Here is a 27,154-nt window from a genome sequence, read left to right as displayed (position 1 = left end):
CACAAAGTTCAAGCCTCGCATCTCAATCATGTTTACCTCCAAAAAAAGTGTTGAACGCTTCTATTTGATGGTGTGGTCCTTGCTAGTGAAGTTAGGTTTAATACTGCACCGAAAGAAGAGACATACTACAAACCTTGGCGAGTAGACAATGATTAGATTTATTTGATTTAAAGCAGATTAAGGAATTGCTTTAACTAAATAATTAATAATGCATTCAATTTGAATACCTTAGATTTTGATTGGAAAATTTAAAGGGAACATGATAAAAAAGCTTGTTCCTGGTTCCTGGTCTGTACTGCCGAGATTTTTCAGCGCAGTATGTTGCAGGCTCTGCACCCACAGCTGGTGATGTGCTTGTAGGTGTAGTCTCTGGTCGTGAGGTCGAAGCACTGCAGGGTCACTAGTCTCCTCTCTGAGCTTCGCACCTGACAGCAATTGCTCTTCTGCATCACCTGCAGGTCACCGTGTAATACAACCCTGTTGCAGTGAGCCGAGGCACCAAGGTGAGGAGGAAAGAGTGGGAGGGGAGGGGAGGGAAGGAAGACGGAGGAAAGAGAGACATTGACACAGAGGGAGGGAGAGAGTCTCAAAAATTTACACAGGACTGAAGTAAAAGTACTCAGTATGAACACCAAAAACCTCAAAATGTGTATCACAACTATTTGTATTGATCAGTGACAATATCAGAGTATTTCTTCTCACCTGGGCTGAGACACACATTGGCCTTGACACACAGGTAACCGTATGACGGTGGTACAGTTGTCTATTGTAACGTTGATACCGGTCACCTTCGGAACACAGCTCTGATTACCTGAAGTCGGAGAAAATTAAAAAGGTTTTGATGCAGTTTGATGATTGGAAGCAAAGCATCTACAAAATGTGAAGACAGTTGTAAATGACAGTATTTTATGGATTTTGACTTAACTTACATGTAAAGCAGCAGTGTTGGTCGTCCCACATTCTGTCCTCCTGGTGAACACATCATAAGAGCTCAAGGTTAAATGTTTGTTGTTCTAGTTATTCTTTAACACATGACTATGGCTTGGCTCCAGTGTTTCAGCTTATAAAGTGTATGGAAAAATCCCTTTTGACTTGGGTATCCACCCCCTAACCCTTTATAATTCCAAAAAATTCCTTCTTTCTTTCCACACCTAATAAATGTCACTATTTTTTCTTCATTATGAAACAATGCTCTAGTGGGAATAGCAGTAATACATGAGTTATTACTGTAGAATAAGGCAGAGCAGAGGGTGTGCAGTACCTCCGGACACTTGTCTCGGGGACAGACTCTAGTCTCAGTCTGAATACCATCTTTGCTGCAACTGAATGAAATGCAGGGATGGGCGACATCCTTCCATCTGTCTCCCATCTACACACACAAAGACTGATATCACAACAAGACACTATACAGTACAATTATTCATTTCAATCTAAAAAGCATGTTTCCTCTAAGGGAGACGAAACACTTTCCTTTGCCAAGATTAGACACAATTTACCTTGTATGCTTGTTTATGATAACTGCATGTCTTCTCAACTGAAAAATAAAGTAATAATGTGTGATTAGTTTTAGTATTCATGTGAGGAAAGAAGAGTCTCTCAGAAAGTACTTAAACCCTGATTTAAAAATATTACGCCTTGCCAGTGCTTACCACAAATCTGCTTATCACAGCAAGTGCTGTTTACCAGTCCAGACTTGGGGCCACAGTGCGGAACTTGCTCAGGAGGTTTAAGAACACACTCCTCTGTGAGAGTCTGGTAGTTACATTTACACAGGTAACAGCCGGACTGCCACACCTCACCAGGCTGAAAGACAGAAATACTTTTTAAATTTAGAATCCAATCTAGAGTCAGGGATATTACTATTGTTTGCACTGATGAGACAAAGACACTCACCAGTTTGGGCTCACCGAGTGGTCCTTTACAATCTAATGGACAAGACACAAACTCTACATTACCACTAGCAACGGCAACACATGTCTAGGTTTGAGTGTCAGCCTTTTAGGCCATGTTACATTACATTACATTACAGTCATTTAGCAGACGCTTTTATCCAAAGCGACTTACAATAAGTGCATTCAACATTGGTAATCAAAAGAACTACTAGTCACCAGAAGTCATAAGTACATTTCCTTTTCCAAACAAGCATCTAAGAGCATGAAGCAGAGCATAACTCAGAGCCAAAGTACAGTGCAGAAACAAGAAAAACAGTTAGTGCTATAAGTAGTACGAATACAATAAGTGCAACAAGCTAGTATGAAAACAATAAGTGCTAAGTGGAAGGCTCAGGGTAGCACTTCCTGAAGAGGTGGGTTTTCAGCCTGCGCCGAAAGATGGGCAGCGACTCCGCTGTCCTGACGTCAGTGGGAAGTTCATTCCACCACTGTGGGGCAAGGACAGAAAACAGCCGTGACCGGGTCGATCGGCCGCCAGGACCTCTGAGCGACGGGGCCACCAATCGCCCCGAGGCAGCAGAGCGAAGTGGTCGGGCGGGGGTGTAAGGCTTGACCATGGCCTGGAGATAGGAAGGAGCTGTTCCTTTCACTGCCCTGTAGGCTAGCACCAGAGTCTTAAACTGGATGCGAGTTCTTATAGGTAGCCAGTGTAGAGAACGGAGAAAGGAAGTTGTGTGGGAGAACTTGGGGCGATTGAACACCAGGCGAGCTGCAGCTTTCTGGACAAGCTCCAGAGGTCTGATGGCCGACGCCGGGGCTCCGGCGAGTAGAGAGTTGCAGTAGTCCAGGCGGGAGATGACAAGAGCCTGGATGAGAACCTGCGCCGTCTCGTCAGTCAGGAAGGGACGAATCCTCCTGATGTTGTAGAGCAGGAATCTGCAGGAGCGTGTAACGGATGAAATGTTTGCCGAGAATGACAGTTGGTCATCCAGGGTCACACCCAGGTTCCTCGCAGTCTGAGTTGGCGTCACCACGGTATCATCAATGGTGATGGACAGGTCCCGGTGCGGGCAACCCTTCCCCGGGAGGAACAGTAGCTCAGTTTTGTCTAGGTTGAGCTTGAGGTGGTGTGTCATCATCCACTTCGAGATGTCAGCCAAACACGCAGCGATGCGCGTCTCCACTTGCGTGTCACCGAGGGGAAATGACAAGACCAGCTGGGTGTCATCGGCATAACAATGGTAGGAGAAGTCATGCGAGCGAATAACAGAACCCAGAGATGTTGTGTAGAGCGGGAAGAGAAGGGGGCCCAGGACTGACCCTTGCGGAACCCCCGCAGTCAGCATGCGTGGTTCCGACACAGCCCCCCTCCAGGTCACCTGGTAGGATCGACCCGTCAGGTAGGATGCAAACAGGGAGAGTGCAGAGCCTGAGACGCCCATCCCCTCGAGGGATGAGAGGAGGATTTGATGGTTCACAGTGTCAAATGCCGCAGACAAGTCCAGGAGAATCAGGACAGAGGAGAGAGAGTTAGCTCTCGCGGCGTGAAGCGACTCTGTCACCGCAAGGAGGGCCGTCTCTGTCGAGTGACCCACTTTGAACCCGGACTGGTGGGGGTCCAAAAGGCTGTTTTGGCGGAGATAGGAAGACAGTTGGTTAAAGACAGCACGTTCAAGTGTTTTGGATAGAAAGGGTAGAAGAGAAACCGGTCTGAAGTTCTTGACATCAGAGGGGTCAAGTGATGGTTTCTTCAGAAGGGGGGTGACTCTGGCGGTCTTGAAGGCCGTGGGAAAGCATCCTGAAACAAGAGATGTGTTGATGAGGTGGGTGAGGAAAGGAAGGAGTTCAGTCGCAATAGACTGAAGAAGAGGGGAAGGGATCGGGGGAAGGGATCGGGTCAAGGGAGCACGTGGTGGGGCGGTTAGACGTAACAAGGTTGAGGACCTCGTTAGGGGAGAGAGGAGCCAGAAAGGGTAAGATGGGGCGTGGAGATGGGAGGGAGAGCTGTGGGGGCAGGATTGGACAGGGAGAGAGGGGCTGAGAGAAGGAGGATCTGATATCGTTTACCTTCTTGTCAAAGAAGTTGGCGAAATCATCAGGGAGAAGGGAGGAAGTAGGAGGAGGGGGTGGGGGTTGGAGGAGTGAAGTGAAAGTTTCAAAGAGTTTTTTAGGATTGGAAGCAGAGGTTAGGATTTTAGAGCGGAAGAACGCAGCTTTAGCAGTAGATAGAGAGGAGGAGAAAGTGGAAAGAAGAGCTTGGAAGTTAAGAAGGTCCTCCGGGAGTTTGCCTTTTCTCTATTTACGCTCAGCCTCTCTTAGGCTCCGTCTATCAGTACGCACTGAGTCCGACAGCCACGGGGCAGGTGGAGTTGGGCGTGCAGGCCTGGAGGTGAAGGGACAGAGTTTGTCCAAAGAAGAAGTAAGGGTGGAGAGGAGAAGATCAGTAGCAGTATCAGGGGATAGGAGAGAGAAGGATTCAGGGTCAGGGAGAGCAGAGGTGACAGAAGAGGAAAGATCAGCAGGGGAGAGGGAGCGGAGATGACTCCGGGTAGTAACCATGTTACTCACAGCGACAGTCCGACACACAGATGTTTGAGTGGTTTCCTGCCTTGATTTGGCCGCTGGGACAAAAACAGCCTTCTCTGCTGCTCTCGAGGGAGGCTCCTCGATAAACCTTTCTGTACAGCCAAACCAGAAGAGAAATAGTGACAGGGGAAGCATTTTCAATTTAATAAAGTGAGAAATAAATGTCACAAGAGTAAGTAGGTAAGTGTGTTTACAAACCCTCCATAGCAGAAGTCATCCAGCCTGTCATGACATTCTCTGTAAACCAATCCTTTTGGACATGGCACAGCTGAAACATGGACAAGGGCAATTAGGTGATAATGCAAGTATAAGTTTAAAGAGGAATTTATCATTGGCACTTTTAATCAAAACATCATTACAGTCATGCCAAAAAAGCATTAAAAAATTGTGCAAATACATTAAGTCACTGGTCTTTCTGGCTTTGCTTTACAGAGAAAAAGAAAAAGAATAAAAGATACATACTGCACTTTCCATTAGTCAGTGCTCTCCAGTCAATACAGACGCCAGCTTTCATACATTCAGTAGCAGCTTGCTCTAGTGAAGAGCAAGGACCAGTCCTGCATGAATCAAACTCACAGTTCTTCTTTTTAAGGTTCAAATTCACATACTGCCTGCAATTTGAAAAGGCTCTGAGGAAACAAAGACAGATAGACAGCCATGGTTATACTCCATTGAAATTAGTATTTGGTTGCTAGGGTGGTACGAGCTGCTTTCTGGGTCATTTCTAGGTGGTTGCTTGGAGGTTGTTAAGGTGTTACAGGTGACTGCTAGGGTATTAGTACCTAGGGTGTTACAGGTGACTATGTCTGTATTAGTCACAAAGGTAGCTCTTAAGTAAAGGCAAAGCATTGTGCCATGAGCGTATAACATAAAGTGTGACAAACACAGTAATTCTCAATTCTCCTGCCAATTCCCTGAGGAGCTGTGTGTGTTAGTGTGTGGAGCTTACAGGTGGTCTAGCAGCTCACATAGAAGGCTTGCAGGGCAGGGGGTGGTTGTAGGGTATACTTTAGTCGGTGAGGTACAAGGTACGTCCCTTGGTGTAAAAGCACAGGCTGGTTTCAGCGGGTCGTCGTACACCCAGTCATAAGCCGTCTTATCACAGCAGCTGTCGTCCTCCATCTGCCCTCCTTTACGGATACATGATCCAACACCACATACACCTGGACAAAAGACAGAGAGGTGCAATTTGATGTCTAATATACACATATACATTTTCTTTGATATGAACACTCTATGTGCAGCTTTCAGCCACTTTTAGCACATCTAAAAAAGAGAAAGTGGCTTGCAAAAATATTAGGTGTAAAATGTTTTGCAATACCTGAAAATCCACTCCACACACAAACAACCACTGTTAAAATAGATATACAACATGCACTTAACCACACCCGTGGACAGTGCCTTCCGATCAATTACCCACCACATTGTCCCTGGGTGTTGTTGAGGAAGTGCTCCATGGCCAAACTGACCACCAGGGTATAGCCCGGACTGAGGGAGACATAAGAGCGGATCTCTGGGAGGTACATGGACACTGTGTACATCGTGGTATCAAACCTCATCCCATGCTCCTCATATGACGGCTTTATTGTCACGTTGTTCAGAGTGGCCTAGGGCAGATTAGATCAGTATCAATCTGGCAGATTAGATAAGTATCAAACCAACTGTCTATTTCTTTAATAGAGCATGGTATCCTTATATAGTAAAGCCTCCTAAAAACATCCTTTATCACAAAAAATGATTATTAGCCTCCTTGTAGCCAAATAGCCAATACATTGTATAGGGGGGCATGGCATACTATGAATAACAAGAGTTGTATTGTATCCTACCTGTACTATAAACAAATCTGGAAGGATACTGAGTGTAGCTGTATTGTTCCGATATTTCACGGTGACGCTTTTAACACAGGAGCCAGGGAGGCCTTTTACACAGTCTTTGTTTTCCACAGCAATGGTCAGGCTATGACGTGGTGACCTCTCTTCCACAAGGATGTAGCTGCATTCGAACAGGGAATCAAAATGTACACCTTGGAAAGAGATGTAGTGGGGGTCCCCATATAGCTCACAGCGACCTGGGGAGGATAAGAGGGAATTTTAGTAGATATGGACACAAATCACAAATGTATTTGAAAAAAAAAATGAATTAGCCACACTAGGAATGGCTTTGTTGGTCAGTCAATGTGTTCACTTTCATCCTGAATATAACTATTGGTAGAATTGCCGTGAAATCTACTACATACATTCGTTTGCACAGGACTGATTAATAACCTTGGTGATCCCTTAACTTTTCCTTTCGTACCATCATCTGGTCAGTGTTAACATTTGTCCAGTACTTAACATCATTGCCAAATACTTGCAAAACATTCCCATGTGGTTTTTTGTGTTTGGTGCTGATTAGCAAAAGTTTGCATTTTAAACAAAGATGGTGACCATATCAAACATTTCCTGCAAAATGTCAGCATGTTAACTTTGTATTTGTGAGCATGTTAGCATGCTGGCGTTTGCATTTAGGTCAAAGCACCAATGTCCTTAAGTACAGCCTTACAGAGCATAGCATTATAAGGACAGATACGTGGAAGGAATTGGGAGCAAGATTACTTGATGCTGTTCTAAAGAGCAGCACTTAATACTCTAATATAAAATACCTTGCCTAACCACACACAATAAACAATCAGAAATAGATATGTAGAGGCAAAATATTAAACACAAAAGAAAGAAAAGGGGATAAATGAGACAGACAAGGATACACTTACAGTCACACTTCCATGTTTCACAGCATCCATCCGAGACTTTTGTGACCTGGCCTCTGGGGCAGTTGGGAATTGTAAGCTCTGGGCAAACCACTGAAGTCAACTCTATCTTCCCACCTGTACAGATCTTATGGAAGCAGTCCTCTGTCCACGTATCACCACAATCCCAGCGTTTTCTCCTCTTCGGGTCTGTACACTCACACACTGGTGCTTTGATAAACACAAAACAGTTGAAGACAGTGAACAAATAAAATACTAAAACATAGTTTTGGTAATTTAAGGAACTGATTGCTAGGATGACTGAAAAAACAGAGTAATGTGCAGAACAAGTAGATGGCACGCACTATTGGGTGTGGAGCTTGAAATCTCAATGGTATAAGTTGTTGGTGGCATCGTCGTAGATTTAGACATTGCTTCTGAGACGGTGGAACTGGGTTGAGTGGTTAAATGCGTAGAAGGGTTAAATGTTTCAGTGGTGGCTTCTGTGATGGTTACTTCATTCGGATCGGAGGTTTCAGCAGATGTAGCGTTGGTTGCAAAGGTGGTTGTTGATTGAAGTGTTGTTGCTGTTGGCTCACTATGCATTGAGTGAGTGGTGGAAGGCACAGTTGACCAATTTTCACTAGTAGTTGAGATATTGGTAATGGTCGTCATTGGTGAAGAGGTGGTGGTGGGTGTTGATGACGGCGTTTCAGCCGTAGTTAAGGAAGTTGAAGTTGTTGGTGTAGACGTGGTGGAAAGCTCAGTTGACCAATTTTTAGTCGCAGTGGTAATATTGGCAATGGTCGTCATTGGTGAAGAGGTGGTGGTGGGTGTTGATGACCGCGTTTCAGCTGTAGTTAAGGAAGTTGTAGTTGTTGGTGTAGATGTGGTGGAAAGCTCAGTTGTCCAATTTTCAGTCGTAGTTGAGCTATTGTTAATGGTCGTCATTGGTGAAGAGGTGGTGGGAGGCGCTGTTGACCATGTTTCAGCTGTAGTTAAGCTAGCTGTAATGAGAGTGCTTGATGTTGCAGTGGTGGCAGGTGTGGTGGTGGGTGGAGGTGCTGTCGGAGTAGAGGTGGAATTGAGGTCTGGTGTTTTGAAAACAACTTCTGTTTTGGCACATATACTCTAAACCATTTAAAAAGCTAAGTGCCTCAAAAACTACTTAATGGTTTAGTGTAACTGGTAATAGACATGCAATAGTAGAAGTAGTGGTTCATGAAAATAATCAACACTTACGGCAGTTTATTGTTCCATTGTCACAGTGGCTGAAAATAATTACACAGGAGAGAAACATCCAGTTGTCAATGTAATGAATAATTAAATTGATATCATGGTTACCCTGGACATTTACATATTTAGAAACAGTCTATATATATTAAGAATGGCCCAACTATGTATAATGTTAATATGTTTAACATGAATAAAGATTTAAATGACAAAAAAAGAAAGAATGAACCAACTTACCACTCAATAGACTGTATCATTACCACGGCCCGAGGTTGAATGACAGTGTCATTAAAATAACAGGTGCAGTTTCTCAATTTAGTGCATTCACCAGTATTTTCATCATAGTATGGCTCCTCCTTTGAACATCTAGGGTAGCAGCCTTTTCCAATAGCAAACAAAATGTTCATTTTATGGGTACAAATGGTTTCGTATGCATTGACTAGAAAAAAAACATTTGATTCGATCTAGATTGTGAGGATTTCATTAGAAGACCAGGTTTGTTTGCAATACTGTCAGAATTATAGACAAACTAAGTAACAATAAGACATTACTTTCAATTTTCATCTCACTAACAGCTGATTAAGAATCAAGTTTAGCTGTTATATTTGGATACAACTGAGAAAGTGTGGTTACCTTCCAGCTTGTGTGTGATGTAGTTGTCTTTTCCACAGGTCAGCATCTCACCACAGGCTTCATAGTGCCAGCTACACTGCCCCTGCTCGTTGTAGTAGTCACAGTAGACCGCTAAGGTTTAAATTATCACAGGTTAAACTTTTATAGCGTTATTGCAAACATCCAATAATGATTGAAACACTTTTTGTTATATGGATTGTTGACTATAATGATTGATTACTATATTTATGTGTCTTACACAGCGTCAGTCCTCTGCATAATGACTAAGAAACATTAAACTATTGATAAAACATTACATAATGTGTATGAAGTTTGTGAAATTCTAAGCAGTGAAATAACACTTACGATACTTTTAAATTGTCTGTAATACTAAATTTGTCGTATTATTCAACTCTAGCAAGGAAGTAAAGTGAAATAATAGATGATGCATATTTAGCACTTTTAGCATAGCCCAATAACAAAGTGAGTTTGAGAACTGACCAGTGCTTATGTTATCTGTGTTCTCTTTATGGGTTTCAGTTATAAGTTATTCTAAAATTTCACATTACCGTTAACAAGTCACAAGTTTTATTAGTGAGGGAAAAAAGGGTCTTAACTTACGACACAAATCAGGTGTCCTCCATTTCACACACACATCCTGGTCGCTGCAGGCCTCTGCGTAGGCGGCCACAGCTGTGCAGAAGCCAAGGAACTTCCCTTCAAACTCACAGGAGCAGGACTCCTGCACACAGGCATGGTAGTAGGGCTCTGGATCCACCTAGGGATTGTAAAACAACCAGAATAAAGTTTGTATTAACACATTTAAGGGCTCTCTGTGCAGGTCCTTTACTGTAAATAGTTATATGGTTTCATATTGCAACAGATTTGGATAAGGAAATCCCAAATATATAGCAATTTAAGACCTGCACATGAGTCTAACCCCTGACCCTTGTGTTTGTGCCATGCTAAATATGTAACATGCATACTTTTAAGTGGCATTCATTGAATGTGTCTCCTGTAAGGATCATACAGCGCCGCTGGGCCCAGGCTGAGCAGTAGGAGTTCCGTTCACATGGATATATCTCAGTGGTCACATCAGAGCATGGAGGTGTGGTGGCTTTCCAGCTGTTGCCAAATGCCAGGGGACTGGACGCTAGCAAAAAAAATGTTTGGGTGTTATTTTGACGACCATGACAGAAGTAAAAGTCCTTTATGAAACAAAGACAAAATCAATTTACCTGCTGAGCCACTTATCAGTAGGTCATTCATCTCATTGGAGTCAAAATTCCCACAGAGGCCGCAAACTTGTTTCTGAAGGAGAGATGGTTAAAAAGTCAATCGAAAGTTCTGAAAGTACACTAAAAATTAAAGGCAAGGCAAGTTTATTTGTATAGCACATTTCAACAACAAGGTAATTCAAAGTGCTTCACATAAAACCATTAAAAGCATGTTGTTACATAAGATTTAACAACAATTAAGAACATTCATTGAAACATTAAAAACAGTCATTAAAACACTAAAAAGCAGTGTAAGAAAGTAAAATACAGTAGTAAAATGCAGAAATGCAGAAAATTGATTAATATCATTGAATCCGGTTCAATTAAAGGCAGCAGCTAACAGAAAAGTCTTCAATCTTGATTTAAAGGAGCTGAGGGTCTCAGCAGACCTGCAGCTTTCTGGGACTTTGTTCCAGATATGTGGAGCAGAAGAACTGAACGCTGCTTCTCCATGTTTAGTTCTGACTCTGGGAACAGACAGTAGACCGGTCCCAGACAACCTAAGGGGTCGGGATGGTTCATAAGCTAGCAGCAGATCAGAGATGTATTTTGGCCCTAAACCATTCAGTGCTTTATAAACCAACAGCAGGATTTTAAAGTCAATTCTTTGTTGGACAGGAAGTCAGGGCAAAGACCTCAGAACTGGAGTGATGTGATCCACTTTCTTGGTCTTAGTGAGGACTCGAGCTGCAGCATTCTGAATCAGCTGCAGCTTTCTGGTTGACTTTTTACAGAGACCTGTAAACACACCGTTACAGTAGTCGAGTCTACCGAAGATAAATGCATGGACACGTTTTTCCAAATCCTGTTGAGACATAAATCCTCTAATCCTTGATATGTTCTTCAGGTGATAGTAGGCTGATTTTGTAATTGTCTTGATATGGCTGTTCAGGTTGAGGTCTGAATCCATAACTACACCTAGATTTCTGGCTTGGTTTGTGGTTTTTAACGTCAGTGATTGAAGCTGAGCGCTGACTTTCAATCGTTCGTCCTTGGTACCAAAAACAATTACTTCTGTCTTATCTTTGTTTAATTGAAGAAAATTCTGGCACATCCAGTTGTTTTGTTCAATGCAATTACCCAGCCCTTCTATGGGATTATAGTCTCCTGGTGATATACAGTAGTTATGTAGATTTGTGTGTCGTCTGCATAATTATGATAACACACTTTGTTGTTTTCCATAATCTGAGCTAGTGGAAGTAGGTAGATGTTGAACAGAAGAGGCCCCAGTATTGAACCTTGGGGAACACCACATGTCATTTTAGTCAGCTCTGATGTGTAATTAGCTACAGACACAAAGTATTTTCTGTCCTTCAAGTAGGATTCAAACCAGTTAAGTGCTGTACCAGAGAGTCCCACCCAGATGTTTAGTCTTTCTAGTAGTATGTCATGGTCAACCGTGTCAAATGCAGCACTGAGATCCAGTAATACTAAGACTGAAATTCTGCCATTGTCTGTGTTTAAGTGGATGTCGTTGAAAACCTTAACAAGAGTAGTTTCAGTACTGTGGTGCTGTCAAAAGCCTGACTGGAAGACATCAAAACAGTTATTTACAGCCAAGAAGTTGTTCAGCTGTTGAAAAAACGCTTTTTAAATTATTTTACTTAAAAATGGGAGGTTTAATATTGGCCTATAATTTTTCATTGTTGCGGAGTCTAAATTAGCCTTCTTTAGGAGTGGTTTAATAACTGCAGTTTTTAGGGCTTGTGGGAAGACACCTGAGAGAAGGGATGTGTTTACAATCTGTAAAAGATCAGTGGTCATGCAGTTTTAAATATTTTTGAAAAAGTGTGTTGGTAGAATATCCAAGCAGCAGGAGGATGACTTCAGATGTTGAATAATGTCTTTTAGGCTTCTAAGGTAGATTGAATGAAATTGTGTCATGATATTTGAATGGATGTTATTCAGAGATGGGGACAACACATATCCTGTGGTTGGTGTGTAGGCACTGACTGCTTGTCTAATTTTCTGAATTTTGTCAGTAAAAAAGGAGGCAAATTGATTGCATGCCCAGGTGGATTGGAGCTCAGCAGCTACTGTCACTGGAGGGTTTGTTAACCTGTCGACGGTAGCAAATAAGGTGCGTGTATAGTTATTGTTTTTGGTTATGTCAGAGAAGAAGGACTGCCTTGCATTTCTAAGTTCCAAATTATAATTGCGAAGTCTCTCTTTATACAAATCACAGTGAACCTGGAGATTTGTTTTTCGCCACCTGCGCTCAGCTTTCCGACACTCTCTTTAAAGTAACTGCTGACTAGGGAGGATGTAGCTGTTAGTTATGATCAATGCTTAAATACAATATAAGAGTCTTTTCTGATACTACCAAAGTTCAAATTCCAATACATAGTGGTTTTGATCAAGTTGACTTGAGCTGCTTAAATAAATCAATCAGTACAAAGTTGAGAAATAAAGAAAGAAGACATTAAGCAATTGTACAAAATGTTGATTTCAAATATAAATTCCAGCCTTCCGTTTAGAAGTGTCTCCTATTTTTTTTATTTAGTCTGAGTGATGTATATAAATTACGATATTTCAAAATCGTCATCACTCACCCTCCAGTATGCATGCAGCTCTATGGTGATCCGGGTGTGTTTGTCCCAGATGAGATTTATCCCTCTGCTTGGCACTGAGATTACGATGTAGAGTCCCAAAGTGTGTGTGGAGTAAAGTGAATCTTCCTGCGGAGTCCAGCCTTCATGGAGGCGTCTGGTCACCTTCATGTCGCTCAGTGTCAGGGTGACTTCACCCTTTTAGGTCAACACAAGTACAACTCATGGTTTAAGAATAGTTGTAAACGTTGATGAACACGTTACTAGACTTTCACTGACTGACAAACATTTATCTGTGAAATTCAATCATCCACCTGCAGGTCGAGGATGATGGAACGAGAGCAGGTGAGTGCCTCATCACAGCAGGGGACGCTCTCCACTCTGACAGAGAAGGTGCCGTTTCTACTTCCACAGGCATCCTAAAGCAATAACAGATAAATAGTTAGCAAAATATGGCAAACTATAGTCTACATTTCAAAAAAATGCCCTTTAGTAATTGAATGATGTACTGTGTCCAATCGAAGGCGATGCATTGGAGGCCTACAAAGCTTGAGCAAAGAAACATGTGAGCTGGGGATTTTATTCCTACTTTGTTCTCACCTCTACAAGTGTGTACTGACACTGTCCAGCAAAGCGGTACCGTTTGGAGTCAAAGGTCTGGTAGTGTCCGTTTCCATAAACTTGACACTGCCCCGGGCAAGGCTCGTCTTTGCAGTGCCACTGACCCTGACCACAGATACTGTAACATAGAGTGATGTTTACCTTTTAGTCAGCCTCTTCATCACGGCTTTATTAGCTTTTGGTGAGATAGGACCTTTTTAACAAACAAGTAGGAGAAGGAGGAGGCGTTACCATGTTTTACAGTTGGTTTTGACGCGCTGTTCCGCACTGAATACTTTGCCACTGTACACACAGGTGCAGTTGTTCAGAGAAACACAGTTTCCATGATGATCCTCATACTGGTCATGTGGGCAGTAACAGCCGCTCTCACAGGTCATATTGGCACCCTGGAAATCACAGCAAAATAAAATAATTTACAATTAGGAAATGTTTTAGCCATCACAATAAAAGATTAGGACAATGGGTAAATGTTAGGGATATGATTTACTGACAAATTACGGTACAAGAAAAGCATCACATTACCAAAAGAAGTATGTCTCCCTAATGCTAATAATAATAAATAGCCATATTATTCATCAGTTTTAACGGGTAATTAGTCAGCTACTGCTTTTAATTAAGGAATGATTATAAATAAATGAATAAGCAAGCCATGGATACACACATATAATCAGTGGACCTACCGTTGGTTTGCTGATATAGTCACAGGTTTTCTGAGCCGTGTTAACTGGGTCCTCAGAGCAATGAACACAAACCTTCCCATTTGTGCACCCTGTGTTAATTACATTTCAGACAGTTAAGTTTAGACACATTAAGTTTTACTTTTCTCTTCTTTCTTTTTTTGAAGACAAGACTTTTTTATTGCTAAAATTCTGGGTGAATTTCCACTTTTAACAAATGAATGAAGTTGAAACAAAGATAACAAAGGATGAGTATGATGTGGATATGATTATGATAGAAGAATATATATTTACCACAATCCTGAGAACAGCTCATTTCTCCATTCTCGCAGACGCTGCAATAGACACAATATTTGCTTTGAGATATAGCACAATCTTGCTTAAGTATAGGTACATCAAAGGTGGAGACAACACAATTAGGCACACTATAACAGCATTGGGAAGACTTGGTTAAGGAAGACAGTGGGAAATAGCCATAAATGGTATAAGCATTTTAAATGGCTGTAAATACTCATTTGATCAGCTCACCACTTTTGTCCGTCGATAACAGTGGACCCCGGGGCCATAGAACCTTTGTAGTAGTAACATGGACACTCTGCCTTTGGGGTACAGACTTGTCCTTGATTCAGGTGAGTTCCCTCCGGACAGCCACAGCCCTCCACAGGATCGTCGTCCAGCCCACAGAGAAGGTCAGTGTCAGACACAGAACGGCATGTGTGGTTGCAGGCTTGCATGTTGTATGAGAATTCTTGGTTCTTCTGACATTTCAGAGCTGGGACACAACATTAAATGTACCACTGATTTTGTATTCTACATGAACTAAAATGTGACATTTTTCTTTAACATAAATGTACACTCTTGGAGGTTGTAACACAGTAGTTGATTCAACCTATAGTCTGTATAACTCCTTTACATTTACTGTTGTAAACATCTGGGGTCTGAAAGGTTTTAATCATCCTTTTATTACTATCACAAATGTCAACAGCAAATCTCATAAATTGCCAGCAACACAATTGATTTGATTTAGGCTTTTTGGACCAGTTGTTTTGTTGAACATCACTCCATTGGCTCTTTTCAGTGGACTTTGAACAATAAAGTGTGAGGATGCGGACTAAATACATTGTATATTTATCAAAACTGAACTTACTGCAGTTCGTGGCTTTCCTCCAGTCACCAATTACAACACCCAGACTCGCGCAGGCTTTGGCATAGCTGCCCAGAGCAACACACAAGCACTGAGTCAGACTGCTGCCACAGTTACATGTTCTTTGGATGCAAGCCTGGAAATGACAAAAAATCAGTCGTTGATATGTTGATTGCTGAAAACTCCAAAACGTATTAAGGATTTTGGGCAAAAGTCTTGTTACCGTGTGGTAGTGATCAGTTGGGATATGACCGTGGCACTTAGCAAATATCCCAATTGGGTTGTTCAACACAGAGCACTTTCTCTCAGCATATATCTCTGAAAAAGTACATATTGAAATCATTAAATATGTTTGCTTTTCCTTCTAGGTTGAGTATGTGTGTCATATCACAGAGAAGCAAGCAAGCAAATTCAAGTGTTTTAATATTAAAATTGTGTAATTTTATGTCTATTTTTTAAAATAACTTCTCATTCATGATAGGCAGACAAAATATTGAGTATGAACTTATACACACTAGTTCAGTGCCCCATCTAAACGGGCCTATTGCTGGGCCTCTGGTGTTGCTGCTTGCAACTTTCTCGAGAGCCGTTCATCAAAAAAACTTCACACTCGACACTGCACTTCCTTTTCCTGGGTAAAAATACAACCTACAGTAAAGACTACACACTGTGTCCATAATGCACTACTAATATATATGTCCAGTAGATCTCAAGAGCTCGCATTTGACAAAGTGTTTCGTTGATCGGATGAGCAATTCTCAAGAAAATCGAAGGACAGACATACAAACAGAAATCATTTCCAACATTTTTGAAGCACATTTATATCATAAATTGGTACCATTGTCAGTGTTGAAGCAGGTCCCGGGTATGTTCACTGCACAAGCACTCACACTCCAGGACTGAGTGAATGGTTGAGCTGAGTTCTCGATGATCCCGCTGCTGGTGGTGAAGTCATCTGTGGTGTCATTGTTGCTGTTGCCACAAAGACCTGAAATACATACTGGCTATGATTACAAATCAAAGTGGATCGTGCCACAGAAAATATATAGTATTTTTGTATTTATTGTTTTTATTCTTGGTCTTGAGAGAAAAAGTCATAATGAAATTGAATCCCAAAGTGAATATATTTTGGCTTGTTTGTAGACGGGGATCCTCACCTGAGATCATGCCAGAGTGGTTTCTGGGTGCAGTGATGCACAGCTGGATTTCAGGAGACATTTGGACTTGGAAATTCATATCAAAGGACGTGTGGACGTGGACGTACATAGAGGACTGCCAGAAAACCAGAGCATGATCTGACAGGAGATGGAATTTTGTATGTGAATGGGTGGGTGGGTAAATGAGCCATTATGAATGGATTACTAGACTACTAGACATATCACACATGCAAAGTAAGGTCCAGTCAATTGATGCAATGAACAACATTCCTTCCCATTTATTTTTTTACCAGACTGATGAAGTTCAGTGATCTCCTCCCCACCGAATGTAACCATGTTCTGTGAGAATATATACGTTTCCTGCAAAACCAAAAAAGGAGGGTATTTATATTCCATGACCGCACACTACTGTTGCATGACGTGTTTTTTGTAGATTATGTTGTTTTAAATTTAACCCTCGAAGACTGCTTGTACCTGAAAAAGCTGAAATATAACTGTAGTCACAGAGGGTGCCTTTTCAGAAAACACGATTGTTATTGTCCAGTTGAGACCCTTAAAATTAAAAGAGCAGTTAGTATCATATAAAGACTACGTGGGTTAATGTTACATGTTGGGGTAGTGGGAAAAATGTACCTGTGAAGCCACATATTTACATTTGCCAGGGATGCCATACTGTTTGCCATCGAATGTTGTCACAAACTGGCCTTCAATGAGACATCTTGTGGGGCAGAGGTTCTCTGAGCATTGCCATTTCCCACTGTCACACACACTGTGTGAAGATAAAACTTAAATTAAAAACTTAAAATAAGTATCAAAACAGTTTTTCCTTTTTATTGCGAGGGAACCTCTTGTCTGAAATATAGTTTGAATTGTATTACCATGACTGACACTTGGTGCTTCGTATGTCTCCGCTTATGTAGCTCTTGCCAGCAAACTCACAGGAGCAGCTGGACACACTGACACAGTGATGGCCATCTACGCGATCATTAAGGACTTCACCTAAAACACAAATATGTATACCTTTTATTATTAGGCTCATGGAAGCTAAACAAGCAAGGAAACATGTGAAGAGCTACATCATAAAGACAGATAGTGCTTTTTCACCATTTGGGCAGAGACAGGAGCTGGTGGGTTCCCGGTTGGAGAGTGTGGGGTTTGGGTTGGAGCAGCTGGGAACAAAGGCTGGACCCTGGTCTTTATAAACCAGATCTCCTGGACAACTCGGTTCCTCTGCATTAAACCACAGAAACAAGTCAATCACATCAAATGTCCGTCAAATGAGTGTCCTAACATGCCAAATATTTTTAAAACCTAGTTTTAAAGAGCGCCTACCACATTTGGTTACAGCTCTCCATATCGACCAGGCAAAGCTTGTCTTGCCACACTGTTGTACAATTTCTTTGAAGAACGAACAGATGATGTATTGGTTTGTTTCATAGCCGCAAATGTTCTCTTCACAGAGTTGGATATAGTCAGACGTCCTGTCTCTCAGACAATCCAAGGTGTAGGAAAAGAACGCTCTGCATAACTACAAATATCATCAGAGAAACCACTTGAACATCTGGAACCAGGACATATTGTATAGAGTGATTGTACTTGTGAGTCTTCGTCTTAAAAATTAAAAACTCCACCACTGATGTAGAAAAGAAAAGAACAGAGTAGAGGATAAGGGAGATGTTGCTGCTGTGAAAAAACCCAAAGAAAGCACAGCAGAGCACTACCAATAGCAGACTGGAATCTAGTAACATCACAGCATCAACTTGGTTCTGTTTGAAGTCAGTCAGCCATTACAACTGTTAACTCACTGGATTACTAGCGGACACACGATCTCGGGTTTGACATGTGTCCTCAGCGAGCACGCTCTCTGTGATCAACTGCTCCCCGTTGCCTGAAGTCATGAAAATTGTACATTCTTAGAGCAAACTGTATGCAAGAAAATGTCAAAGTTTAGGCTATTACAACCACAATGTGTACTACTTTTACTACCACCAACACTATATTTGTTGCTGCTACCAAAAGTACTTAAGTACTGCTATATTACAACAATCCTGCTCTCAATTCCAGTCATTTAACCATCATACCTGAGATGTTGTGTTTTCCACACAGTCCAGACATGTCGGTGCTCAGCTCCTGCTCCAGGTCCACCTTGACAACAAGTTTAAATCGAGGTTAGTGTTGAATGTTCCAATTAACTTAAGATATTGATTATGCGTGCATTGCATTTGTATGACTGTGATTCTGCTCCCGTTAAGCCCTAAGCCTTTTTGTAGGCCTCTCCTCGATTTTTTCAACCCATAGTAAAGAGAGTGATATTCGTCTAAATATAAGGTGTATTTTAATAGTTTTTATAGTTTAGAAAGCTGACCCTTGTGAAATTTGTTCTGATTTGTAAATATCAGTATATATGTTACTGGTTAAGAGTACATTAAGATGGAACACAGCACAAATTGAAATTCTTTATCTCCGACTATAAATTAATCCAATTTTGATAAGATATTTTTTTTAATGTTGTTGTGGAAAGCTTTAAACCTCTCCAGATCATAGCCCAATGGGTTGAAAGTCTCTCTGCACAATGTTTTCTTTGATAAAGTGAAGCATTCAAGAGCTAGAGAGGTATGAGTGCAGAGATTTCAGCCGAGGTCAACCAAAATGTAATTTGGTTCCAGCTGTTCCATTGTAATTTTATATAGTATATAATTATATATTTCACTTCTTTTATGACTAATAGTGTTCAATCTATCATATGCAGCAGTTTGGCATCATTTAGAGAGCCTGGATCCTCTCTGAGCCTGTTTATGTCTGTCATCCATGGGATTTTCTCATCTGGCTTCCACTCCAGGTCTCCTAGCTCAGCCTATGGTTGGTTGATTTCAGTCAATGGACCCTCCTTAAAAGCGTCTGAGTCCACAGAATCTAACAAACCCCTCGTGATTTTGATAGACAGAAGCGTTAGCCAGTAGGGAGTAAAAAGGTGGCGCGTCACCTGAACCATGCGCACAACTTCGCCGGAATTCAAACCCATCGCCCCACGGTCCCTTTGTTATTGGGCCCTTGTTTCTGCACGGGGACATTTCAGAGACGCACCGGAAATACGTAGAAATATTGTTGACGGAAATAAGCGGAGATATACAGCAGAACAACGAAAAGGTAAGGAGCTTTGGATGATTTTGAAGGATATTACGCATTGTGTTTCTGGTATTTGTTTGCTCACAGCCTTGTGAGGGTTTACCGGAGAGGCGATCTGATAGTAGTTCTGGAATCTGTGTCGAATGCTCGTGCTTTTTGCTATTTCGGTTGCCTATGCTAACCGTTAGCTTTGTTATGCTAACTCGGAGAAGAGCGACTTATGGCTAGAAATACGTGATTTTGTGATAAATCTTTTATTTGCGTACACTATTTATGTAGAATGGTGTTTGGAGTGTGTAAGAATGTCTTAGATTGTTTGTTTTAAGCAGATTTTGAATTTTTTTTTTGATTTCTTTTTTTTTTTTCATATTCATAAATACATGCATAAATGGACATTTTTGGACGGTAAATGCTACAGCGGACCCGAATTCGGGTCCGTCGAGCTTAACAGGTTTTAAGTGTTTTGTGTCTATTGTATTATGTCAACTCTGTCACACCTGTATGTCAAGTTGGGTTTTTGTCCTGTCTCCACGTTTGTTTTGTGACTTCCTGTTTTATTTTGGAAATTAACTCTCCTCTCGTTTCAGGTTCCTTGCCCTTCCTCATGTGTCACCAGTCTGATTGTCTTCCCTGATTCCTGATTGTCTCCACCTGTTCCCCCACTTCCCTCATGTGTACTTATAGTCTGCGTCTCCCCTTGTCCTGTGCCAGTGTGTCATGTCCTTTCGCCTTGCACACCCGCCTTATGCTATCAGCAAGTCCAAGCCATAATATTGTCTGTCCCGTTCTTGTTTCTTGTTTCTTGTTTCCTCTGTAAGAGCGATTTTGTTTTGCATTTTGACCGTTCAGCTCTTTGAGTTGAATCAGAGCTTTTTATTTGTAGTTTTATACCTTCCTTGAGAAGCGATTTTTGGTTTGGCTTTTGCCGTTTTAACTTTACAGCTCCTTGAATTAAATCAGTTTTTTTAGTTCTGCTTTGTTAGTTTTTTTTCCCTTCCTCGCTATGAGAGGTTTTTGTTTCCAGGGATTTCCCTGAGCATTTTTTGTTGGAAATAAAAGATCGTCAGTTGAACCTCAACTCTGCGTCCGAGTCCTCATCAAGAGTTCCCCCCGTGACAAACTCACCCACACAATGTCGATTCCTCCAGGTACATTGTGCCAGGTGACAGACAGAGGAAGCAGCGAGCTCGTCAGTCGAGTGTTGATGCCGTATTGAAAGATATGCTGGTAGGTGTGGTCGTATGGAAGGGAAACACTGTCAGCAAATAAAGATTTACAGTTAATAAACTGTTGGACGAGGAACCCCCGATGCCACTGGGTATTTCACACACTGTTCATATCCTATATGTAAGTAAAAGTACCACACTGTAAAAATACTCTGTTTAAAGAAAATGTCTTAAGTAAAAGTATGTAAGTACAATCAGGAAAATGTAATTAAAGTATTCAAAGTAAAAGTAACCAATGCAGAAAAATTTAATCAATCTAATCAATCACAAGTATTAAAAAAATCTAAAGAAAAACCCCAAATCCTCATATTAGCTAGAACCGTGAAATGTTTTTTCCATGAAAAATTACTGTGATTATCAAAATAGTTGCCAATTAATTTTTTGTCAATCGACTAATTGTTTCAGCTGCACTTATACATTTTCATATGTTCTGTGTCACTAAAGTTTTCAAATAATTGTAGTAAAAAGTACATTATTTCCCTCTGAGGTGTAGTGGAGGACAAGTAGGAAGTGGTCCAATACTTGAGTAAATGTACTGAATAACACTTGGCCATTGGATAGTAACACAGATACAGAGAAAACATTATTTTAACAACAAATAAATAAACTATAATTGAATAAACTCTTTACATATACATTTCCTCTTTGTCGGACAAATAGACCACCACCTGATGTAAAACAGGTGTTTGCTTTTACTTTTGACTAAGTCTTCTCACTCACTTTGATTTGAAAATAATGATAAAACTGGTGAAGTATCACAGTTTCCTCCTTCCAGAAATCAGTCCATAAGTGACTTTGCAGAATGTAACAACTTCACTTAACTCTGTATGTTTTCATTTCACAAATCATTGATAATATAGTGTCCCAGACTCAAAGCTAATAATCAGCTAACATTGGTGGCATTAATAATGACACCTGGTTGTGTGGCTGAATGTCAATTTAAGTAAATGATTTGTGAGTTTTGGCAAAACACTCATGTGACGTATGATTGGATTGAGTTTTTGTGCATTGGTCATTAACTGGTGTTCTGTGTGGCTGCAGCTTTCGGTAATGAAACGGTATGAGGGTGGGTTTGGGTTGGGCCCGAACCTTTTCTCCTCCACCAGGACGCTTCCACTCTGCAAAACTGTCCTGACTTTGTTGATGATGATCTCGACTTGGACCAACAGCCCGTTGTCACCTCGCTGTATGGTGATATCACATCCCACCCGGTTGTGGGTGAAGCGTGTGAGTGTGAACGGGCAGTTGGACCGAACATAGAAACTTGAACCGCTGAAAGTCTGGACGACCCCGCTGCCTAATGTCCTGCAAGTGTCTGATCACAATTTAAAGATTAATGCTAGACAATGAAGACATACGTGAGGTCAGAAATGAAGCAAAAAAAGTAAATTCAATTACTTTGTTATGTTGGATTTAAGGTTTAAAATGGTACTGTCAAAATGTATTCTGTTTTCCTTACCCAATGTCAGGAATACTGTCCTTTCGATAATCAAGTTAGATCTCAATTTTGTAAATTCACTTTTTGTGTTAGTATAATGTATAATATGATTTTTAATCAGTACCATTTTAAAATCAATAAGCCAAATGCTCAACTTTTATTTTAAGTCTATACATACTGTGTATATATATATATATATATATATATATATATATATATATATATATATATATATATATATATATATATATATATAAATAAAATCACAAATCATGTTTATTTGCAACACAATCATACACAGTGCAATGTGCAGTGGAATTTGTTTGTACCTACCTGCAGAAAGCTACTAGTAAAAATATCATAAAATAAAACTTTTTTATGATTTTTTTTTACAAAAGGAACATTAAACAATAGGTCAGTATGTATCAGATAAATACAATTCAACAGCAAAACAATGAAACAGCATATGTTTCAGAAAAATTTTAAACAATATATCCAGTACTTATGACATATGCAATGATGTTAAAAAGTAATCTGTATAATGAACTGATCAATATCAAGCATTGATTGATTTGTACTCACATGTCTGAGTATCTGTTGTTGTGACCAATTCCCCTGTGCCAAAGACTACGAAAGAAATACAGTGTCATGGTGGAAGTAAACATGAATTATAATGAAAAATTATGAATTATTAATAACAACTTACTGCTGAGGTTGTTATTATTATACCAGATACAGTATTTAGATATGTAAGGCATAAATAATGCAAATCAGTGGTAGTAAAAGTAGCAATAGTGCAATATTAAATTCTGAAAGCCCTAAATTGAAGATGTCACGTAAATAAAAGTATTATCATCTACTTCGACTTAAAGTAAAATTATTTTCAGCTACCTCTACTTTAGAGTACCAAACGTAAAAGTATTCTCAATTGAGAGCAATTGCTCCTGTCAGTGTTAAGTAATTGATTTAATACTTTATTGGATTATTGATTGGTACCGACAGATTTAAACAGTATATCAAATTTTTTGAGCCTATCTTTTATGTGCATATTCATAAATTTGTAAAGTAACAAGTCACGGAAGCTAACGAATAAATGTCATGGAGTAAAAATGTATTTTTGATAGTATAGTAGAAATATAAAGTAGCATGCAATTGAAATACTTAAGTACAGTAAATAAAAACATTTATTCCACCACTCATCTAGTGGAAATATCATGAAAAACAACAAATACTTTTTTAGTTTCTAGTTAAAATATTGCATCATTTTTTTGTTGTTGTTATTGCTGCTAAAATTCCATGGTAATTTTTGGTCATATTGCAATAATTAGATATTGCAATATCCTTATCCCTGGTCACTTTTTTTCTGCTTAGAAGAATTAATTCCTATTCAATGATTAAATGAACAATTGCAACATGGTACCTGAGGTCAGTGAAAAGCAGAATGCCAGCATCCATCGCTGTGGGGTCATGCTGCCTGATGCTGCAGGAGAGCAGGCGGAACCAAGAAGAACTGCACAAACAGCCCACCACAGGGCTTATATGTGCCGTGTCAATCCACACACAATTGGAGCCGCCTGCCCTGTACTTATGCACACAATAGACCAGGAAACTAGAAATATAAAAAAGACATCAGATTAAACATTAACCTAATTGGTAGTTTTCAGGAAACCAGCTTTATGTAAAGCATATCCTGCATATCACGTTGCATTCCCAATTGAAAATCTATTTCAACCACAACAATACCTCTGATACTCACTACCGTGGGAAATTGTCAGTGTATCCTGATTAGAAAGATGTCAGGTTGGATGAACAAACACAGTGTGGACGACTGAATATCAACTGCTTAAGAGAGTTTGAAACTTGAGTCGGTTCTTTTATTCCCAATTTTTGTTAATATTTGAGTCATCAACCTCACACATAATGGGTAAAATATTAAGCGTATTGTGGATGAAGATGGAATGCTTACTTTTGGCTCTAGTGAACCAGACAATGCTTTTTGCTGGTTAACAAAGGACAAATGGATCAATGGCCAAATGAGGAATGAGGCTTGGGTGCATGAACCAGGATGTAGTTAGTTATTTTTTAACTTCAGAGCTCAGGGAGAGTTCCACGTGACGTTTAAAGACGTGTTCTGCAGCTACTTGGATTTCTTTTCATGCAAATATTATACTTAGAGCTGCAAACTGAGTTAAAATGCATCTTAGTTTAAATCACTGAGGTGTTAAAAGAATAATGGCTTATCAATACATCAGTAGGCCGAGATTTAAGCCGAGACCTATGAAACCCACCACCTGTGATCAGTGACGTGTGGTGAGGTTCGTGGCTGGTGAGGCACTGACTCAGATTTACAAATATATGAACTCAATAGAGTAGTTAAAATCACCATTCAATTGGCAGCTTGCACATTGACTACTGGTTGTTTTTCATATTTCATATCAGCATTCTTTACACACACATAGTTAAGGTACATATTTGATTCCACCGGCAGTGTGTGCGCCGCAATCCGGCTGCACATAGTGTTTTATTTTGAAAAATTACCGGATGCTCTATCCCTTTTCGGTGTCTGATTTCCTGTCTGGGTCGATGCTAAAAATGCTTGAAATTATTGGAATCCTACAGAAATTACATTTATAACACAGATCAGTAGAGAAATATTAATATTTATTTTATTTTATCATTATTTGTTTTTTACTTTTCATGACTTTTCCTGACCACACGTCCCTGTGTGAATTGAGATATTGCGTACCAATTTAAATATATTGTGTTTAGATATTAGGACTGAGGAGTACTTTTACTGCATAAAACTAAACTGTAACTATATAACTACAACTGTAGTAACTTGGTATTGGTTGAAGGTAAAACTTAATTCAAATGTAAGTAGTGTTTTAAGTAGCTAAATACAGCTGCAAACCACTACAGAATAATGTGAATGCATATGTATGTATATGTATACCAAAAACTGTCCAATGTTGGCATGGGCAAATAAACCATTGTGCTCTGCTGACATTTCACTGGCATAAGGTTTAAGTTATTGTCATAACTCATAGTTAAGTACAGAACATTATGTCAGTACAACATGGACAAAATATTGGATCACTACTTAAAAACTGGTTGTTCAGAAGCAAAAACAGTTCTGAGAGAGAGCCATGTCATGCTTCATGGCCAGGTTTATGAGGTCATAGGAGAGCAGCGCCTGTGTGTGTTTTCCCTGATCCAATAGGTCACAGTTGTTTCATATGTATATGTCCTCTTTGGAATATAATGTGCTCAGCCAATTTTCAAGTGAGGAAAGAGTTTGCTTCATTCCCTGTGGAGCAAGAATTTTTGGTTGTTCTAGTGTTTTATTTCTTGTGGAAATGTTAGCGTATGTTGCTGCTAGTGGAAAGATCAGGTCGCTAAAATTCTCACTGAGATCCATATCTAATTTTAGAGAATCTGGCTAGTAGTTGTCAAGTGTTAGACGGTTGACGGTTGAATCGTATCGCCACCCTTAGGCCCTGCCACTCAGCTGGAATCAGTTTCCCTAGAAGAGACCACCATGTTTTCACCATGAAACCATGTACACAATTATGCATATAAGCATGTCCCATTCGTGCCCTCCTTCTCTAATGGGCTCAATCGAGAGCCATTATCGTTCCGTACGGATTCTCCATTTTGTGTGACACCACTGTCCACATATTGATCCCTCTCCACACACGAATGCATTTACAACCATGTCATTTCTCCAGGCTGCAGCCATGCAGCATGTTCACTCGGATTACTTTCTCCGCGTTTGAAGCCATGATCAATAAATGGAGGAGGCAAGCAATGATAATGGTTTGGGCGTGTGAAAGAGGCAGATACGAACAAGACAGACAAGGGTTTACATTGGGGCTCATGGAGACATTTTGTTCCGCCTTCAGCTTCAAAAAGGGAGTTAGACATTGTCTTCGGTTTGGATGAGGGCAGACGTTTTGACAATGACAAACACAATGACTTGTTCCAGCCTCTTTATTGTGAGGATTTGCTGCCTACCTTCTGTTGTATGTGATGGTAAACTAAACATGTTTTAAACAATTGTGGGCCAATCGGTTTGACAAAGCAAGCAATGTTAAGACAAGAACTTGGGCTTTGGGAACTGGTTTGATAATCAATCAATCATTCAAGTAATCTTTTAGGCAAACTCGTCAAAGGGTCACTGGTCACTGTCATTGTTCTAAAACAAAACGTCTTCGCTCTTTGTTTGGATAATCAACGTGGATTTGGGTCTGTCAGCGTGTGTCACGTCCCCAGTCTGTGTGTTTGCGTTGAGTAAAGTATAGCAGACAAGTCAAACTCAAGGCCCGTGAGCCAAATCCGGCCCTCGGTACAATTATATCCGGCCCGCGAAAAAATATCATATGTCTATCATAACTGGCCCGCCACACCACAGAGCTCCGGGACGAAACGTGACGATGTGAGCTGACCTTTTTGTGCGACATAACGAAGCATCTCACTGCGCTAAACCTCCAGCTTTAGGGACGGGGACGTGTGATCACAGACATATGATCACAGACATGTATGTATGACCACAGACATGTATGATGCAGTTAGAGCTTTCCAAGCCAAGCTGCGCCTGTGGGAGTCTCAGATGCAGCAAGGAAACTTGGGTCACTTTCCATGTTTCCAAACCGTGTCTCCACCGCTGTGTTCCCGACTGCGCATTTTGCTGATAAACGTTGCGCACTTGGCACAGAGTTCACTCGGCGATTTGCCGACTTTGCAGCTCACAAATTTAAATTTGAATTTCTCAGTAATCCGTTTGCAGTTGATGTGGAAAGAGCACCTGTGCACATCCAAATGGAGCTGATAGACCTCCAGTGTAATGACACACTCAAGGCAAAGTATGAGTGCTAAGTTCCAAGCTTCATCC

At 40.6% G+C, this 27,154-nt stretch overlaps 1 protein-coding gene across 1 annotated transcript; it reads right to left on the bottom strand.

The window, feature by feature from the left end:
* Positions 1 to 134: 134 nt before the first annotated feature.
* Positions 135 to 23,772, bottom strand: LOC137877179 (mucin-6). Its single transcript, XM_068716911.1, has 44 exons — positions 23,684 to 23,772; positions 22,846 to 22,890; positions 21,915 to 22,140; positions 20,725 to 20,854; positions 18,555 to 18,618; positions 18,279 to 18,361; positions 17,806 to 18,001; positions 17,578 to 17,703; positions 17,352 to 17,472; positions 17,107 to 17,242; positions 16,948 to 17,025; positions 16,764 to 16,833; positions 16,474 to 16,611; positions 16,155 to 16,304; positions 15,540 to 15,634; positions 15,320 to 15,452; positions 14,701 to 14,944; positions 14,467 to 14,507; positions 14,176 to 14,264; positions 13,727 to 13,881; positions 13,475 to 13,613; positions 13,189 to 13,293; positions 12,878 to 13,072; positions 10,287 to 10,359; positions 10,035 to 10,201; positions 9,670 to 9,826; positions 9,070 to 9,180; positions 8,674 to 8,815; positions 8,446 to 8,474; positions 7,569 to 8,267; positions 7,228 to 7,434; positions 6,305 to 6,546; positions 5,899 to 6,085; positions 5,428 to 5,641; positions 4,941 to 5,107; positions 4,677 to 4,746; positions 4,461 to 4,570; positions 1,894 to 1,925; positions 1,650 to 1,803; positions 1,497 to 1,534; positions 1,262 to 1,369; positions 930 to 969; positions 703 to 811; positions 135 to 477 (listed from the first exon to the last, which is right to left on the bottom strand). The coding sequence occupies exons 1-44, from the start codon at positions 23,730 to 23,732 to the stop codon at positions 309 to 311; spliced, it is 6,033 nt and encodes a 2,010-aa protein (XP_068573012.1). The 5' UTR covers positions 23,733 to 23,772; the 3' UTR covers positions 135 to 308.
* Positions 23,773 to 27,154: the final 3,382 nt, after the last annotated feature.

This window comes from Cebidichthys violaceus, unplaced genomic scaffold, assembly GCF_023349555.1.
Source record: "Cebidichthys violaceus isolate CVI_PGR_0920_01 unplaced genomic scaffold, fCebVio1.0.p SCAF_21, whole genome shotgun sequence".
Lineage (NCBI taxonomy): Eukaryota > Metazoa > Chordata > Actinopteri > Perciformes > Stichaeidae > Cebidichthys > Cebidichthys violaceus.
Note: the sequence above shows the minus strand (reverse complement) of the source record. Positions and strands in the feature narration are given on the sequence as shown.